Source organism: Asparagus officinalis, chromosome 3 (assembly GCF_001876935.1).
Source record: "Asparagus officinalis chromosome 3, Aspof.V1, whole genome shotgun sequence".
NCBI classification, from domain to species: Eukaryota; Viridiplantae; Streptophyta; class Magnoliopsida; order Asparagales; family Asparagaceae; genus Asparagus; species Asparagus officinalis.
Window position 1 is genome coordinate 45,296,802 of NC_033796.1, and position 291 is coordinate 45,297,092.

Below are 291 nucleotides of genomic sequence, written 5' to 3' on the forward strand. Positions count from 1 at the left end.
TCGTCTTCCCTCCTACTCCGCGGCTTCTCAACTCCATCATTGACTTCAAAGCATAACAATTTACTCCATTAATTAAGATAGAGACTTCCAACCTAAACAAAGGGCAGGGGAAAAAAAAAAGAAAAAAGAAAAAAAGAATCCATATCCATGAATTCTCACCTCTAGTCTCCGATGGCGGCATCTCGCTCTCTCTCCGCCGCTGCGGCGGCCAGAGAAGCCCAATTCCCCTGTGACCCCACCAACTGCACGGCCCCATCTAAGGTCTGCTTCTATGAGGGCTGCATCGATTTC

General features: G+C 48.1%; 1 protein-coding gene across 1 annotated transcript in view; it reads left to right on the forward strand.

Moving 5' to 3' along the window:
- Positions 172 to 291, forward strand: part of LOC109835041 (RING-H2 finger protein ATL52-like) — a 1,420-nt gene continuing 1,300 nt past the window's right edge. The window contains exon 1 of the mRNA XM_020403040.1: positions 172 to 261. Coding sequence (XP_020258629.1) covers positions 172 to 261 — 90 coding nt within the window. The remainder of the gene's footprint in view (positions 262 to 291) is intronic.